This window comes from Trichoplax adhaerens, genomic scaffold (genome assembly GCF_000150275.1).
Source record: "Trichoplax adhaerens TRIADscaffold_13 genomic scaffold, whole genome shotgun sequence".
Lineage (NCBI taxonomy): Eukaryota > Metazoa > Placozoa > Uniplacotomia > Trichoplacea > Trichoplacidae > Trichoplax > Trichoplax adhaerens.
In genome coordinates this window covers 690,044-708,196 of record NW_002060955.1, presented here as the reverse complement: position 1 = coordinate 708,196, position 18,153 = coordinate 690,044, and the positions used below count along the sequence as shown (strand labels likewise).

The window sequence follows — 18,153 nt, the reverse complement described above, 5'->3', positions numbered from 1 at the left end:
TCTTCAATTTCTTAACCTACATCCTGCAATCCGCTATGCAATAAAGGCAATTAAAAATTGTTTTCCATAATCTTATTGTAATCACCTACTTAGTAATAACGAAAGGGCCTGGCAATGTTGTCAAGTACGGTAAGTTTCACTAAATGATCGATGAAAACGAGATTGACTCGTATTCAATATTTCGAGAAGGATTGGCAATAAAAAAATTCAGACACGAGCTGTTCAATAGAGCGAGGCTTTACAATGGCGGATAGGTAACTGATTGTTTTAAGATCGGTTGGAATAATGAGAAAATACGGTCCTTCTACACCTTACTTGTAAAATTGTATTCAACTGCCGAGTCTCTGTGTTAACAGAGGTATGATATTGCGTTGATTCAATGTCGGATGTGGCGTATATCAAACTGCCAAATAATGTACAATTGGCCAATTCAATATCCGTTAACAGTTATGAATACTGTGCGTGGCTGAAACAGCTTCTACTGTACTGTATAGTTCATTCTACGAAAGTGGCATATACAGTACAATCAATCATAAAAGCTGTTTTAGCAAGGTACATATACATACACATATTTTTGATTTCAAATCGATGTAAGACTGTCATACAGGCCAAATATGTCTAAGATTGAAAACCTTAATCTTGTGACTTTATTGGCAAGATATGATTATGTTTAGTGAGACGAACCGAATGCATGTAATAAAGTTTACAAGAAACTGTAATTGTTGTTTTATTTTGAAAAGACACTTTATCATAGCGGCAAAGCACGAAATTGGCCAATCCTGGGATTGGTTCTCTGCATAATGATTAACGGATACGCTACCGGCTAGAGTAATGTACATCGTAGAGCCTAGCCTACGGCACCTTTGTAGCGCAAGGAATGATCATTTCTCACTTTTTTTTACACGTGCATTTGTTACAACCCTCCGTTGTGGTAAAGATTGGTGAATATCTCCAGTGTGGCTGTAATAACTAGGTTACTTCTCCTTATACAGTTACTTTCAATCTCTATTCGAGCAATATACGAGAACTCAGTTTCTCTTTTGAACTCCGTCAATATCTGATGAATTCGTTTACTTTTTCTTTTGGTAACATGACGTTAATAATGATTGTGCCTATCACGCTAGGTATCTTATAAAGTCAAGCGAAAATCACGGAAGAATGCTTACCAGGAGCATTTCAAAATAGACGAACTACCCTAAATTGTAGATATTCAGAATCTTATTCTGGCACTGACATGCTATCGGATGGTAACGTGATACGTTTAGTATTGTGTAAAATTGTTAAGAATTTAATCTGATGTAAATTAACTCAATAGTTTCCATTTTATATCACATTTTCGACTGTCGCAGTATTAACTACACGCCCAATAAAATGATACGTCTAGCATAGCATGCTGTATATAACCTAATCAACAGTAGGTTATTTCAAAGTATTCATTCATTATTGACTAATCATGTTCTAGACTGTACAGTATAATATAATTCATTCACTATCAATAGCAACAATTGCTTCGTTGGTCATAATGTAACATATCCTGATATGTCATACGAAACGTTGCTTTTCCTCTAAAACGTTTACTATTGCCAATTAGCTTTTATTAGTTTTAGAAAGCTATCCATTGATGATATCGTCGTCGCGAGTATAATAGTGTATTATACAATATAGGCTTTGTCCTTTCTGGAAAATGTAGGTTAATTGGTGAAAATAATAGAATTCATCGACCATGCCACCATTCGAGAAATAACTTCCCTATTCCGTATACTATAGTAATCTGTCAACAAGGCGACGGGTGATTGTACTAGTTTCGTTCCAATGGAGCAAATCTGTTTGGTCAGGTGGATTGAAGGTATACTGTATACCAGCCGTTTCAGCAGGATTATTTACTGTGTACTATCTATTACACCCTTCCATGAGTGGATCATCTGTTGGAATTTTGAATGGGTAAAGTTTGTGCTCCAATGCAAGACATGGCAGTAGTCAGTCCGACTGAGTATCGTGGACCAAGTAATCTAATTATGTCAATCAACTTTTTTCCTATTTATAAAAAAATATTGATTATCAAAAGTCAATTTAGCCGTGCTTTCAATGATAGAGAAAACAAAGCACTTGTCCCTACAGTAAAGGTATAAATTAAATAAAAGTATCCATAGCAGCAGCAGGCCCATGAGCATGAGAGAGCAAGTTACCGAGCACCATTTTAAAGGTACTTTGAAGGCCTTATGGAAGCTACAAATGATTGAGCTACAGACTGACCCTGGCTGGACTCACTGTACTGTACCTCTCAGTCAGTTAGACCAATTCCCGCGCAATGTCAAACCGATTTTTAACGGATGCTTTGCAGGTTGGGGAGTTTAAATGTGGGTACTTACAGTACAGTGGCTACACTGTGCATTGTTCACTGTACACTGTGCACTGTAGCAGTCCGGTCCAGTACCGTACTTTACAGTACAGTATATAGTATTGTGTTACACAGTATATGTACTGTACTGTGTACTACAGTACAGAGTGCATCGACTACAGTACAGACTGCACAGTACAGTACACTGCACTCTGTGCTACCATCACGACTGCAAATTTCAAAACACTGCCTAAATTCAATTTAAATTGAATTATTAACTGTAAATACTTCAGTACAAATAGAAAAATTGATGAATTGCCCCAAAAATTATTATTAACCTGTCAGGAACTCCATCTAGTTGTCGTCCGATAGAAGATTACACTGCTTCTCCATCAAAGACATCTGATACAGCCCCTATTTTATCAATGGTATGCTATTCTACATTACTCGTTGCAATAATCAGCATGATATGGTACATTCGTATTGGTAGAAATACAGGCTAAGTAGGATGAAATCAACGTTTAGTTCTATTCGTTCATCTTAGCTCAATCTTAAATAGACTTGATAGACCAGTACTTGCTTATTATATAGAGAGTTTAAATAGGCCATATTTAGTCAATCTTACCTTCTACAGTATTAGGACAGCATGTTGAATAAATTACAAGACTTTTTGAAAAATTGAAACTACGATACATTCAGAGATCCACGTTAGAGTATCATGAAAATGACCTTATGCCAAAGCTAGAAATGAATTATGATTACAATTTTCCATTCATGTCAATGTGACAATAGTTGCGCAACGTTACAACAACTTGTTCATTTTAGCAATGAATTAATAGCGACAATGATTAATTGTATGGATGTATAGGTCCTACTGAGCATTGTAGAAAGCCAGGGTAGATAGAAAGTTACCCACCGTGCAAAATAAGAAGAAAAATATTATCCTGGTCTGCAGAATCTCGTCACAATTGGTTTCAATAAATCCATTGACATCCAACTTTTAAGCCAAAGATAACAGCAATACTAATAGTAGTACTGAATTTGGTGTAACTCAACATGCCTGTTAGATTTGAGGTAGGCCATTTCGAATTAAATCCATACAGGAATAGAACACTGTTAAAAGGATGCAAGCTGAGTAGGATATCTTCCAGGATTACATTCCTTTAGCCTAAGTGATCGTAGATATGCATCGTTACAATAAAGACTTGCACTAATTGCTTATTGAGTTTACTCTTCCGTTTGCATACATATTGCCCTTTAGAAATACTCTATTTGTTATCAGTCTTACAATACTGCTATACATAAAAAATTCTTTCTCTATTGCAAAAATCCGACTATTATACTGTAATAAAGTTACAGTAAGTCTCAAGGACAAACTAGGGTAACATTCCAATTATTTCTACTATACAGTAGCATAAGCTTTATGCCAATTTCCATCCTTTGCTTTTTTGTACAAGTTAAAGCCAGTACTTTCATAGTGGATAAAAACTATCGACTACTACTGTAGTAGTGTTACTGTAGTGTTAATCATTGGAATAGTTTACAGCATCGGTAAACTGTGGAAGGAAGGCCAAAGTAAAGTGCAGTTTTTCCATCACAGAATCAAGCTGCAAACTTTCAAGATAGACCAACCGTCGAGAAGTCAAGCACGGCAGGAATCCCATCGGAGGAATCATCAACCGCTAGAGAGCCACCATTGCAGAGGAAAAAAAGAGTTACTATTCAGGTAGCGACGATGGCATATGATTCTAAGAAATATAGTATAGAAAGTACAAATAAACAAGATTGAAAATTGTTTCCCATTTTATGCTTTGAAACCAACGTCTTGATAATATACGCCTACAGCATTTCGTTTAGGCGCAAGTTGTATTATCGTAGTCGTAGTAAAGATTCATTACTACAATCTTATCTCATAGTAGCCAGTTAAATACTGAGATATTTATCTGTTGATAGTACACTTTAGCTGTTGCTATCAGTCTGACGGATGTTGTTGATGTAAACATAAATACGATTGCTAGTGTTGTCAGTTCATATAGAACTAGTTAACCCTGATATACTTTGATGAATTGCTTCATTTTACTTTAAAGCATCCCGATTCTGCTGGTGAATCATTAAAGTATCAAGAAGCAAATAATAAGATCAATCAAGCCAGACCCTACACTGCTCCAGATGATACTCCACAAAGTCTTGTTCAAGAAGTGAGACAAAAAGCAGCCATCAAAGATGAAGTAAGCTGCTCGTATTATATTTACGTCATTATTATTTTGGATAGCATCATATCAACAAGTTATTATTAATAATTTCTGACCTAATCTTAGATGAAATGTAAACTTTTCATTTCTGTCGTAGACATTGGCGTAAGGACATAATATTCTGTTGTTACATTAGATTCTTCTTACACTTGATGTTTTAATCCAGTATAGCCTAAAAAATTTGAAATAAATAGTAATATATTATAAATTAACTCTGCGATAAGGGAACATAAAGTAAAAGTCAATAATTAACCTACTAGCTTAAACGCTTTAAAACATCAAACGCACATGCAGTATCGTATCGTAAAGGTAGAACTTGTATTGGCACAGTTATTCACAATACAGTACTTTCTTACTCGAATGATTCACTTTATATAAAGAACTGTCTAATTTGTAAACAACTACATTGTAATTATATTATTATACCTTACTATGGAAGATATCTCGAACTGAAATATTCCTAACATAGTTATTCCATTAGTAAATACATATTTCAACTTAATCTCAGCATAATTACTATCTTATCCAACTATCATGAGCTACAACTTGAATTATCTTCTTGCTACCTACACACAATAACAATCAATATCAAATACGTAACAGCGTTTCACAAATAATACTCGCGTTAAGGCATTACAAGTATAACTATTAGCTACTATTATACTATTAGCCTATTCTAATGATAAGGTAACATCATAACATACTAATGTAAGGATTTAATACTGAACTGACATTTTCGATTTTTTGCAGGATAAGATTGGTAGCAAAGCATTACAGTACAAAGCTGGTTTACGCCCTACTAATCCTCCTAGATTAGCTTATGGCAAATCTGAGTATCAGAGACAATACGATTGGAAAAAATTACCGGAAAGAGCATCACCAATTATTGCCGCAGATAATACCATCTTCAAATCGAGTACTGATATTGGTTAGACCACTAGTGCTTTATGCAATATTTTACAAAGGGTAATAACCAATGATACATGTTTTAACAATCTACGATATTCTCTGCTTTTTCTAGCGCCTGTTAAGGTTGATATGGGCCCAAGGCCTAACGTAAAATCTGAATATCAAAGACAGTATCAGGATTGGAGGCAATCCATGCAGCAGTCTACTAAACCAGCCGCGCAAGATCAATCATCAAGGTTGGCACGTCCTAGCCGCTCTATCGATGAACGATCGGAAAGCAGCTTAGATACTACGAAAAGTATTCTAGATGGAGACTATTATAATAAGGTATAATCGTATTTATATGATTATTTTGTCTATGCAATCTAATCACTTAAGACTTAATGATTCTACGTATTATTATTTATAAATTAATTCCATTTTCTTGATTACTCAAACCAATTACTATTTTTTTACCACAATTGCAATAGAAAGAGAAATCTGAAGGTAATCTTTTCAATTCAATCTCTTTTATACTATCTGCCAGATTAATTTATTTATTCTTTTAAAATAAAATAGATATTAAAGCATCTGGTTATAAAGACAAAATATCTGATTATATGGAACGTTTAGAGCAATCTGAAAATCCAGATCGACCTTTCTTCCCTCATCGAAGACGAAAGTATAGCATTAAGATTAAAGGATTTACTAGTGACTACCTTAGCGATTCTTAAAATGATCTAATTTTCTATTTAGGAAATTTACAACGGAATATCAAGAACACTTTAAGGCACCCTTCCTAATGGCATACAGAGGAGGTTCCTACGTTCCGAAAGAGCGAATCACTGATAAGAATATAACCAAAATTAAGGCATGTTTAATTTAGACTTCCTCTTGAAGCTTGGTCTAAGTTGATTTCTTTTACAGAAATGTTAAAATATTAATTTTACTGTAGCTATTTGCTTACGTATTTCTATGATTTATATATCCAGGATGATGATAATTCTCCTGTGATTTCTCCTGATGGTACACCATCGTGGTATAAACAGGTATTTGAGATAGCTTGGCAACTTATAAGTATTTACGACTGCGAATAATCATGGATCGTATTCTTAGTTAATTTTGACGATGTATTTATTGTTTATGTCATAATTAGATTTTGGAACTGCGTGAAAAGGTTCAACTGTTTCGTGAAAGATCGCAGCAGGGAACATTCTTTACAAGAAAGAATCTATTGGTAATGGAAATGGCACAAGAAGATCTTTGGGAACCTGCATCAGATACTTCTAGATCAGGGAGAGAAAATCGCACTACAAATGAACGTGGTAGTTACTCAACAACTTCAAAGGTACTATTGTTATTTCACATCTACCTTATTTCCATCTTTTGATGCTGTAATTTGATAAAGATTAATATTATTCGTAGAAGGTGTCACAAGTACAGCAATTGCCTCCTTCCCAGCCAAAGGAAGCCTGGACCGTCGAAGCGAACGAAAACGAAACTGAAGAAAGTAACAAAGCTGATGAGGATTACGACGATGAAGAAACTTTGAGTGAAAGGCCTGGTAATGGAAATATTGAAGCTGGACAAGGGAATGGGAATGACCAATTTGAGAAATTAGGAAGTAATACTATTGTCGAAAGAAGAAATCCCATTGATAACAAAGCATATGAACCGAAGAGTAAGAGTCATGACCATGAGCAAACGAATGGTTTCGTAACTACAAAATCAAACTCCGGTAATACGCTGCATAGTGGCAACTGTAAATATTATCACATATGCAATGTTTTATTTAAATTAAGAATCTACGTATAAGCTTCATACATCATATTAACTAATTTAATCATTTCAACTCACTATAACATCAACACAACTCGTTTGATATCTAAATTATTTAATTGATAATAATTCAATTTTATGTAGATGGATTAAATAAGGAATATAAAGGAAATTTAAAAAATGTGGATACCTACAGTAAAGCTAAAACAACCGTCGGATTTGCTAACCACAAGAACGAAGCGACGAAAGAAAATCGCAATTTAACTTCGGATTCAAATATAAGGCCGCCAAAATCATCCAATCTGAGACGAAAATTTGGCCAGAATGCAACTACAATCGTTAAGCGCAATGAAAATGGTAATGTTGCTGGTAATGAAAACAGTACAGACAGAGGATATTATTCGAATTCTCATCGAAATACTGGCGATAATAATCCCCATGACGGCAATATAGCAGAAATTTCAGACCGAATTTCTAAATTAAAAAACCGTTTATTGGATGATCGAGAGTCAGTTTCCTCTATGGCTAGTTCTTATGCTTCTGATGTACTAGAAAGATCTAAACAAAGAAAGGAGAATTTTTGGGGGAGGAAATAAAGTTATTCTGGAATGACGATATCGTAATAGTATCTTTTATTTACAATTATTTGTGCTGTATCTCGTTTTCTACCCTTTGTAATGCGATGCTGATTTGGCAGATTAGCAATACAATAATTTACTTTGATTTTGTATATACGTGTGATACCCGTTTACTGCACACCCATGCGGTAATGCGTTATATAGTATCGCTGTAATTCGAAAACAAAATTGAACTGCTACAAATTACAATTTTAAAAAATGTGCTGTGTACCTGAAATACTAATAACATAGTATCGCAGAAATTTCTTTTACTGTATATATGCAGAGCATTTGCAATTTTAATTTTCTATTTTTATTAAGCCAAATTCATTCTGCAACTTTATAGCAATGGCTTGTAGTCATTGACTGGCATACCGTACTTAACTAATTAATTTTAAACAATATGTACAGGTACAGTGTAATCACATCAATTACATCTTATATCGACAGCAGCATTGTTATTAATCATATAGTTACAACTTTTTAGGCCTTACAATTTGATAGCAATTAACCTTGCATCACGTCAACTTAAAAAATTTTTAAATAGCTGCTAACCGATTAATATAAGAAACAACCATTTAAGTCTAGCAAATAAATAGATGGGTAGTAAAGATTGAAATAAAAATGTAAAAACTATTTTAACTAACGGTGTGGAAGATAATTTATCCTCTCTTCGTAAGCTTCATAGTGTGCATGTATATACATATGAACGTGTGAGTTCGTACTCAACTATAGCAAACGTTAATCTAGAGTTATTTCCGTAAAGACTATAGTCTATCGTTTATACAATCACAATGGCGAACAATCAGTGGATTCATCTTCTAATATACATAGCAATGGATCATCTTCAATGACTGGGAACAAAAATCTACAGATAATTCAAATTAAAACAATTTAGTAATGATGCCGCCCGGCAATAGCAACCAAAGAAAAGTAACTTAATGCTAGCTTACGATGTACAGTAATACTCCAAAATAACAAAATTGGAGCAGTACTGTACTTGCATCGACGAAAGCATTCAAATAGATATTTTTCCCACTATGGGTACAGTACATCAAAGCATTTCAGGTACGTGACATACAGTGATAGGTTCCAATGTTCTTTAGCGGGAAGTTGAATCTCCTTGATTTCAGAATTAAAACATAGATGAGCCCCATTAACATGCGTTGAAAATTCTTCCACACTGGCGCACTGACAGCCACAAAATCCGCATTTATTTTCATTTTTCTACAATTAATTAATTTATTAACACCCAAGTCACATTTCTATAATCATTAATAAACTAAATCTAAATTTTATCGGTTACAGAAATCGGCATTAACATAGATTCACGCATCTCGTACAAATAATATTTTTCATTGAACTATTACTTGCATGACTTACCTTTAATCGTAAGTAGTTAATTAGTTTTATCTGTTCGTAGATATTTAGTCCTATGAGTCCAAATACACACGAGAATATTGTAACATAGCTCTGTTCGAATCTATGGAAATTAAATTATTGGACTATACTATTTCTTTATTTATACTCTTGTATAGATATAGTATAGTTTCTTACCGAATTGTTTCACAAGACCAGAAATATTAAAATTGTGAAAATCCTAATGATTACGGACAGTAAGTAAGTTTAAAAATTACTATATTATAGAACTTATATGAGTAACCTTACGTTCAAGTGGACGACAACATCATTGACTTGGGAAGTCAAATCACAGAACAAACATGAAGCGTTTGCAGCCTGATCGATAGATTCATCGCTCCACTCCCTGCAGAAAGGTTATAGCAAAACTTTAATGAGATAGTCAGTTATCCCCTATATAACTGCAAATTAGCTATAAAAGTCTCTCACTCATCCGAGTTGTCTGTATCGTTGTCGTCTTGTCTGTTCTCTTCTTCTTGAATATTCTTCCAACCTTTACCAGGATCCTATTTAATGCAGTGCAGCACAGTCTGTATTTTTAACTTGCTAGTAATGATACTGTCTGTTTACTTGTAAATCTAAAAGGAAATTTCCAAGTTCTTGAATTTTGGTATATAAGAGTACTTACTTAGATAATTAATAATATAAAATTTATCGTATTCCTTGTTATTGGCATTAATTTTTCTATGCCTTTTCTTTCTCATGTGGTCTTTCAACGTGGTAGAATCGCGGAAAGTTCTTTCGCAATATAAACAAATAAATCTACGAGAAAATAGTTTTCATTACTTATATTTCGAATTGTGATTAATCCTTTTACACTGTAGAAAGCAATTCAAGTAAACGTACAAAATAAAATATCATACCGTTCTAGCTTATATTTCAAGATGGTTAAAAACTGATCTACGTAAACTGTTAAAACGTAATTGATAAAAGTCAGCTTTGAAGGGTTAGCTCTATGAAGAGCATTTATAATAACCTATGAGGCACCATGTATTGAAACTATAGCAATAAAATCATAATACTGTAGTCACCAAGGGTTACCTAGATTATCTGGTAAGCCTAAATTAAACGCATGCTCTTCATTCATATGATTTAGTAACTCCTTTCTATTTCATTTCAAAGAATAGACATTCTATAAGTTCTGGAATTTTTATACTTAATAAGCTGATTACTAGAAATAATTTCAAGACACTTTAGACCAACATTCGATGATAAGTATTTAACTTGCTAACCAGCAGTACCTTTTGCTAGTTGATAATTTTTTACAAAATAAACACGATAGCATCCGTTCACTGTCCATCCTTTCTCGTTCTTGTTGAGCTAAGGCAGCTAACTACTCGTATACAACAAATTGAAAAAGAGATCAACTGTCGCACTTAAAGTCTAGTCATTACCAGCAAAGGTCATAATAGGAAATACCGCATGACAAGCATTGTGATACGGTCTAACATTTCAATTTCAAGCTGATATACATCACGATAAAATTTTATCTAAAGTTACTCGGGATAGTGAGATTTCATTCAAAGCTCGTATTATGCTTATGAAAAGCTTTATTTCGGTAAGATTGCACAACTTCTACATAGACTCACCAAAGTATCCTTTTTTAATTTCTCTCTAAGATTGCAGTCATCTTCATTATCACGGCCTAACACATACAGCTCTTATAGTTTGTACGTGCACATGTAAAGAATCAATTAATTATACTGCTAGTTACTAGTAAATTGTAAAATAATGCATCCCAAATTTTAGATTTTACCTATTTGATGATCGAACGGTAGAAGGTCCTTGAAATTATCTATGGTTAATCTGTCTTTCCAATACTTTAAATACCTATTCTCACCGAAAAATTGCCATCTTCAATCATAGTCGTATCCAATAGTACAGTAATACGCGTAATGTATGAACTTTGCGATATGTGGCATAATAACATTGCTTCTTGTCAGCAATCTTTAAGTGATAACTACCTTAGTACCATCCAATGTTATTCAATGTAATAGTATACAATGCAACCTAGATGAACTTGATTTTACTATGCTTGTGCTAGACCGAATAACAGCTAGAACTGTATACTGAGTAGAACATCCATTCGAAAGTAATATGGTTTGTATTCTTTTGTAGGTCAGGCTAGTAATGTAGTACAATAATTACTCGTAATTAATAATATACCTACGCCGCTACGACTAACACTATGCTTTCCTACACCGTAGCCGAATAGCAGACCTATCCAAGCTTTTGCATCAATACTATTCGAGCCATACAATATCATCATGACAGTGATATCCTTGATAGCAAAATATAGACATAACATGGAGCAAGTACATCCATCATTGGTCAACATGAGCCTACGTGGCTTGCAAGGAGGACAGAAGCTAGCCATGATGAATCAATCATTCATTCATTTATTATAATGATACGCGTATCATTCATTGTCACATCTAGCACTTACTACCCATTCCAAATTGTCAACTATAGCATTTCACTAGCATACATCATCATTATTACGCAAGCATGGTAGCAACAGAGTTCTTCTATCGAATAGCGAGTATATTGGGACTGTCAGTGATGCAATCAAATTTTAGCTGGTAGCAATGGTGTACTGATGTACTGTATTCATGTCGACTTCATCGCCGTCTAAATGACTTCACTATACAGTAGTTGTTACCTGGATAAATCAGCTACGCATTCTATGCTATTAATAGTTAACGAGTAATTGCTTTGCATATGATCTTGCAGTTCTTCCTTATGACGAAATAATTGATTGCACAGAAGGCATGGAATTTTGCCATCATCCATCGTTGCACACTTTCTGACGAAAAGGAGATTCGAAACTCAACAGCATCCCTTCGACTTCAACGTTTGACCGACACACACTACTGCACACAGTACTGTACACGCATGACGACACTGTCAAGAGCCATGGACAGACTAGATAGACAGAACCACTCGATTTGCCTAGTGGTCGACCGGTGTCCTGTATTCCGACATCCGTAGTCACTAGTCGCTACTGTACTGCTCGATACAGTACTGCGTACTGAGTGTACTGCAGTAGACTGTACACAAGACCTGCGAAGTTCAGTACTGGACGATATGCAAGATTGTCGTACTAGCGTAGAATTTGGCAATCGAAGATGTTATGCAGTACGCTAGCTCGCAGTCAGAATGCATCGAACTCGTTGTACTATAGAAGTATTCTTGGCTGAAATAGCTCTACAAATGCATTACATTCTATAGTAATACCATTTCACAATCATTTCAGCGAGGTATATAAGTGATATAACGGAGTTTGATGCATTCTGAATGAGGCAAGTTGAGGGATTGACGGACGCCTGGAATTAGCCACAACACAGATGGAAAAGAATTTCCTTAGAGTACTTTGTACTTTAATAAAGGTCCCTAGTACTGTGTACTACAGTGTGCTGTACTGTACTGTACTGTACACAGTGAACACAGTACAGTACAAACCCTTACAGTACATCTTCAATTTACAGTGTACTGTGTACTGTACACTGTACAGGAATAGCATTAGACTCAAGCTAGTACAGTAATGTACTGTACTGTACAGTCACTACAGTGTACAGTACAGGACTCTCAGGCTAGGCAGACGGAATTACTGTACGCTAGGACTGTCCCAACTGAGTCGAATCAGTACTGTACAGTGTACACTGTACACTGTACAGGACTCAGGCTAGGCAGACGCCAAGATCTTCTATCACGGGCACTATGACTGTTCCAACTGAGTCGAATCAGTACTGTACAGTGTACAGTGTACAATACAGTGTGCAATGAACAATAATGTACCGTACGGTATACTGTACTGTAGTACGCTTTCCTGACTACTGAACACTGAACAGTGAACACTCGCGTTAGTCGCGTAGTCCGTCAGCAAGACCAAGTTGGTTTCTATAGTAACCACGTATATACAGAATAGTGGACAAGCTGGGAAGAGCATACATCAGCCCAAGCCTGACAACGTTTGTAATATACAAGAGTAAATTATTCCTTGGCAAAAAGTGGATAATCAATCTAGCATAGTTGGCTAAAAGCGATACCTTCCATCACAGATAAAATAATTGGTAAGGTAGCTTGATGAAGATTGCGTTCATGTTTGTATGTATACTGGATCAATTGATGGTGGTAGAAACTCAATGATACAAATTCGAAAATTTTACAGACACTTAATCTATTTGATCATTGAATACAACTAGTTTATCATAATTTCTTGTTTTATTACCTATCTACAGTACAGTAGCGTAATGTTAAACCTAATTTAATATTAACTAAATTGCACTAAATTACCCTCAACGATAGTCATAGTACTACTCATCTGAATTGAATGTACGCGTCTTTTCGATCACAGGATCAGCAAAATCGATAGTATGATTTATTAAATCATGGACAGTAATATTTTCAACCAAAAAATGGTGGATGAATACGACGATGATAAGGTTAGTTTATAATAATCATCATAATTACTCCAAATGCCTGAAGGTATTAATGTTGTTTAGTTACTTTAATTTGATTTTCCGTGCATTAGATAAATTAAAATATACCACACTCTTTTTGCGCATACCTGTATACGGTTACAGTAGAATCATGATCCAAATATCAATATCGTTCATAACCGAAATTTTTATCGCAGCAAAAATGTGAATATCTCTAAGCTAAAGTTTACCTCCTATAGGTTTTCAAGAACGTCTTAACTACTAAACCAACCTGTTTTATCATTATTGGGAAACCGGTAAGTACCTCTGCACAAAGTATGCCATATACTAGGCTAAGTTAGCTGAGAGCTTCAACGATTGCACACATTAGGGTTCTGGCAAGACCACATTGGCGTTAAGATTAGCCAAGACTTGGAAATGCATCTTGGTAAATTGTACTCAAACGCTTGAAGAAGCGATAAAGGAAGAAACTGTGCTTGGCCTAAAGGTTGGTCAAGCTACCATCAAACTCATCTTTATAGTTAAAGAGCTAAATTAATGCCAATTGAATATCAATTTCTTGTATTATCTAGGCTAAGCAGTTGTTACTCAATGGCGACAGTGTGCCAGAAGAATTAGCAATGGAAATTTTGTTAAATAAGTTAGAATCTCCAGAAGTGCAACATCATGGTAAATTTGTTAATTAAAATACGTAATTACGTCATATCTGTTAACTGTTGTCCATTACTAAAACTTTTAATTCAAAGTCTGCCAATTTTACCAAGAGTTATTATAACAATTATAATAATATCACTACAGGGTATGTTTTGGATGATTTTCCGTCTGCATCAAACGAATGGATGACCCCAGCAAAACAGATACAATCGATACAGTCTTGGCCTTTAAAACCGGACTTTATCGTTAACTTAAAGGTTGCACTGGATAGACGATCAACTATAAATTTCTCTACTAAATTACAAAGTTACCATAACGCTTACAATAGTAATTTACTTTCAATACAGATTCCAGATCAGGATTTATATCATCGTCGGCTTAATCTCAAAGTTGATCCGGTTACCAATGAAGTCTTCGTAAAAGAAGTCTATGAACCCCAGCGGTTAATAGATGAAAGTTTAGATAACGAAGAGGAGAGTATTGAGGAAGAAGAAGAAGAAATAGATGAAGAGGATTCTATCACTAGCGGCGAAATTATAGAAGAGGATGTATGCAGTTTGCTAAATGATAATAGCTAAATATAACTATCAACTGTCCCATCCAGAATGTTTAAAAAATAAACGTTATGATTTTAATGGTAAGTTTTGTTTTATTAACAGGTATTTAGTATGATTGGTGAACTTACTGAAGAAGTAGTCGAAAGATTAGTTAGAAGGCCTGAAGATTTTTCTCCTCGTATTCTGCACAGCATTAAATATTACAAAGAAATTCTTTTAAGGCCACTAGAGGTATTTACTAAAGATATCAAAAAATCATCAATAATTTATAATCGAATTACTTCAAATTGTGAACCGATATTTTATCTCCCTTCAAAATGTTATAGGATTATATGGCAGATCATGATAGGCAATATTTAATTGAACTGGATGCTAAATTGGCTCCAATTGAACTATTTAAGGTTGGTTAGATCGTTCGTAAAAATTATTTATATATACACATCCACCATATAAATAAATATATTTTTATATGTATATATATATATATACACTAAAATAGCATTAAGCAATTCAAAAAAACACTAAAATTTTACAAATTCTTAATCATTTGCATAATACTCAATGCAAATTGTAGGCCTTACTAGCAAAACTCAGTACTTTCGAGCTTCGTTCTGTGATTGTACCAACAAGACTACAAAATGATGAAGACGAAATCCCACAAGATGACATAGACAATGATGATTTAATGAGAACAATGGGAGTTGTAAATATGTTAGCACCACGATTTAGGTGGCGAAGAAGTCGTTGGGGAAGAGCTTGTCCTGTAGCATTGAGACAGGGCAATATTGTCATGGGCAAGCCCGAATTTGGCGTTAGGTAATACTACTCTTCCACTTGTACACACTACATAGTAACTGTTAATTGTAGTGAAATGAACAGCAAGAGTATTTTAATAATGTATACCGTAATATGAAATGCAATAACTTCAAGTTACTGTTTTAATCGTAGAATGCAACATACAATACTATACTTTATATTTATGCAGTGTTTGGCGTAGCTATAATTTAATGGCATCATTTATAATTCTTATGACAATATAAATGATTTCATTTTACGTAATCAAGATACTTAGTTATTATAAATTTACAATATAATTATACCTCAATGCCCTATTGAAGGCATATATAGTAATTATAGAGTAAATAATAAACCCCTTTATGCTATTTTAAAGCTTCAACTGATATTCTTAGTGCAGCTTCTATAACTGTACATAGTAACTATCAAAATTATATTTATTAGTTTCCTCGGACAGATGTTTTTTATGTCCTCTCAAGAAGCACTGGACGCTTTTATGAAAAATCCAAGGCCTTACTTACTACCCCCACTACCTAAAATTCCTTGCAAATTGGCTGTATTAGGTCCGCCTGGTTCTGGAAAAACGATTTTGTCCAAATCTATAGCGAATAAATTAAATGCTAAGGTTTTTATTTCTATAATAAATAAATAATAATGCTTATATTCATAACTAGTATATTCTAATGGCTATGCACTTACAATGTGGGTAATACAGGTATTAAGTGCTGAAGAATTAGTTAAACCACATCTTCAAACAGTTAAAGATAATCTCTATAAACAAGCAAAAGAAGAAGCACTGGCGAACGCTATATCAGTTGTTAAATCTAATCAGCAATTTGAAGCTGAAAGAGCTTCCCAGAAAGAGCGAAGATTGTCTTCTAAAAGTATAACCTGTATTTTAAAGTCTTGATATTTGCTCTTACTATTAATGCTAGTCCTAAACTAGATCATTACTATTATATAGCAATTAAATATTTTACTGAAAAATGATTTTGTCAACCGTAGGTACATCAAATGCTTCAGATGACGAAGGAAATGACGAAGAAGTAGATGATCCAATCGATGATGAAGTAATTGATGAACAAGAAATAGGACCGGATCATCCGGAAGTAGTTGCTTTAGTCAATAGTACAATGGAAAATTTCAATACAGATTCAATTCGAGTCACACCTGAGATGTACGCGGATGCAATTGAAGATGCTATAATTGAAAGATCAACAGAATTGCAAGAATCCCCCGACAGCAATGGGCAGATGTAAGCCCAATAAGCGTATAATTAATTTTTATTCTTGTATGCTGTGTACTATTAAGGAAAATGAATAACATGATTGATATTCTAGAGGTGAATTAATACTGAGGATAATATATTTTTTTAGCTTCGGTAGCTGGATTCTGGACAACTTTCCTAGATCAAGAGATGAGTGGTCATTGATGGCTGATCGTGGATTAATCCCTGATGATGTGATATTTATGGATGATAGCGGAGATCAAAGTGTCTTAGCCAAGCGATGGTTCAAAAATAATCGCGAGACTATAGTAAATAGAGTGAGTGAAGAATGTGAGAGTAAAAAAGTAATAGAGATTGCACGTCGTGAAAAGTCAAAAAAAGATCGAGAAGAAATTGTTAAACGTCTATTAGAGATTACTGACAAGAAAAAAGAATTACGAGATAAGCAAGAGCGTAATGATCAAGATGGTGACAAAGACGGTAAAGAAGAAGAAGATACTGGTATTACAACTTTATAAAATCAAGAAATTATAAGATAAGTTCTGTACATATCGGTAATAATTATCTTACTATACAATATTCATTTTTACATTAGGATCAAATGAAAGAGACCGCGAATCTAAAAAAGAAGATGAAGATGACGAAGACGATGAAGATGAAGCCAAAGCAAAATTAGATTTAGCTAAAGCTCAGGAAGACGCTTTAATTGATGAAGAAATTCGATTAAAAGCATCATTGTCAAGAATAGGTGATCTTGGAGATGATGAAGAGTTTGAAAAAACTCTCATGAGTGCATTAGACAAGATACCAGAGGAGGTAAACTAATAAGAATGAATTGATTTAGCTGAAATTTAGAAGGAAATAAACTAATATATCCCTATCAATGACGATCTATTCATTTAATTTATATTAGGGAATGATGCCACCGGAATGTCCTGAATGGCATGCACAAGTTACAACAAGACAATTCTTTGACCGCGACTGGTCTCATGTCCTTCCATCAATCAAAGGCTTAGGGATCGATCCAATTCATGTGCCATGTGAACTTGATCTTGCAGAACAAAGTGATGAATTTATTAAACAAGTAGAATGTAAGTAGCTATATTTTTAATGTACTAGTAGTACATTTATTTTTCCTCATTTATTAAATTGTAATCGCAACATCTATGTAAAACCTTGCGCGT

The 18,153-nt window shown here is 34.3% G+C and overlaps 2 protein-coding genes across 2 annotated transcripts; one reads left to right on the top strand and one right to left on the bottom strand.

Annotated features, from left to right (window-relative positions):
• Positions 1 to 3,394: 3,394 nt before the first annotated feature.
• TRIADDRAFT_60017 (uncharacterized protein) lies at positions 3,395 to 7,853 on the top strand (the record flags this gene model as incomplete). The annotated part of the gene is made up of 11 exons (XM_002116061.1): positions 3,395 to 3,412; positions 3,939 to 4,064; positions 4,426 to 4,566; positions 5,341 to 5,518; positions 5,612 to 5,826; positions 5,970 to 5,985; positions 6,058 to 6,160; positions 6,434 to 6,527; positions 6,635 to 6,826; positions 6,904 to 7,159; positions 7,402 to 7,853. 11 exons carry the CDS (start codon positions 3,395 to 3,397, stop codon positions 7,851 to 7,853), a joined length of 1,791 nt encoding a protein of 596 aa, XP_002116097.1.
• An 810-nt stretch (positions 7,854 to 8,663) lies between these two features.
• On the bottom strand, positions 8,664 to 11,670 carry TRIADDRAFT_60016 (uncharacterized protein; the record flags this gene model as incomplete). Its single annotated transcript, XM_002115976.1, has 11 exons — positions 8,664 to 8,742; positions 8,956 to 9,101; positions 9,258 to 9,307; positions 9,432 to 9,474; positions 9,543 to 9,639; positions 9,723 to 9,799; positions 9,864 to 9,892; positions 9,922 to 10,055; positions 10,157 to 10,269; positions 10,883 to 10,953; positions 11,460 to 11,670. The coding sequence occupies 11 exons, from the start codon at positions 11,668 to 11,670 to the stop codon at positions 8,664 to 8,666; spliced, it is 1,050 nt and encodes a 349-aa protein (XP_002116012.1).
• Between the last annotated feature and the right edge of the window lie 6,483 nt (positions 11,671 to 18,153).